This window comes from Olea europaea, unplaced genomic scaffold (assembly GCF_002742605.1).
Source record: "Olea europaea var. sylvestris unplaced genomic scaffold, O_europaea_v1 scaffold18932, whole genome shotgun sequence".
NCBI lineage: Eukaryota > Viridiplantae > Streptophyta > Magnoliopsida > Lamiales > Oleaceae > Olea > Olea europaea.
This window is the reverse complement of record NW_019236735.1, coordinates 1-1,298: the sequence shown is the minus strand read 5'-3', so window position 1 is coordinate 1,298 and position 1,298 is coordinate 1. Positions and strand designations below refer to the sequence as shown.

General features: G+C 40.3%; 1 protein-coding gene across 1 annotated transcript; it reads left to right on the top strand.

Annotated features, from left to right (window-relative positions):
- Nucleotides 1-205: 205 nt before the first annotated feature.
- LOC111378876 (7-deoxyloganetin glucosyltransferase-like) lies at nt 206-1,292 on the top strand (the record flags this gene model as incomplete). Its single annotated transcript, XM_023002161.1, has 2 exons — nt 206-819; nt 952-1,292. Coding segments are annotated over exons 1-2 (855 nt in total), but the record flags the coding sequence as incomplete, so codon positions are not given.
- Between the last annotated feature and the right edge of the window lie 6 nt (nt 1,293-1,298).

Below are 1,298 nucleotides of genomic sequence, written 5' to 3'. Positions count from 1 at the left end.
ACTTTTGAATTGATTGGTCATTAACATGTAAAAGTATGTTAAACAAGAGATGGAGAGAGAAATCAATAAATTTTCAGTAGGGAAAAAAAAAAAAAAAGAGTTAAATACAGAGTATTATTGAAGTTCATAAAAAAATTTATTCTCTAAATCTAATAATAATCTCTATGCATACATAAGATGTTATTTATAATTAGAGAGTTTTCCAATCCCTTGTTACCTTTTCACATTTTTGTTATTTAAAGGTCACTGCCTCCTCTTTCAGCTCAAAGTCCCTGTGTGTGTGAGAGACAGAGAAAGAGAGAGGGATGGGTTCTATAGCAGGAAATGATAAGCCCCATGCTGTATGCATACCATATCCGGCACAAGGTCACATAAACCCTATGTTCAAACTCGCCAAGCTTCTTCACCACCAAGGATTCTACATAACCTTTGTTAACACAGAGTTCAATCACAAACGCTTGCTCAAGTCCAGTGGCCCCGCTGCCCTTGACGGTCTGCCGGACTTCAGGTTCGAGACTATTCCCGACGGCCTGCCGCCGTCTGATGACGACGCCACCCAAGACATCCCATCACTATGTGAATCTACAACCAAAACTTGCTTGGCCCCATTCTGTAGCCTGCTGACGAAGCTCAATAACGCAGCACCGGAGATGCCTCCAGTAACCTGCATAGTGTCTGATGGTGCCATGAGCTTCACTCTCAAGGCGGCCGAACAATTTGGACTTCCGGAAGTGACGTTCTGGACTACGAGTGCCTGTGGTTTCTTGGGTTACACGCAGTATGCCAATCTTATTGAAAGAGGCTACACTCCTTTGAAAGGTTCTATACAAACTATTCCATTTTCATCTCTCAGCCAAATCAAAATTTTTGTTCGGGATTTTCTTTAATTTCAATTCTTTATCCGCAGTCTGACTATATCTCTTGGTATGTTGTAATTTAATTAATATGCAGAAATGAGCCAGGTAACAAATGGTTATTTAGAAAAAACCATTGATTGGATTCCAGAGATGAAGGATATCAGATTGAGGGATCTTCCTACGTTTCTTAGAACAACAGATTCAAACGACTTCATGCTTAATTTCGTGTTACAAGAAATTGAGGCCGTTCCAAAAGCCAAAGCGATAATATTGAACACTTTCGATGCCTTAGAGCACGATGTTTTGGACTCGCTCTCATCTATAAACCCGGTCATTTGCTCAGTTGGTCCTGTGCAACTGATGATGAATCACATTCAGAATGAAAAGCACACATTATCCAGCTCGAGTCTGTGGAAGGAAGATTTAGAATGTATTAAATGG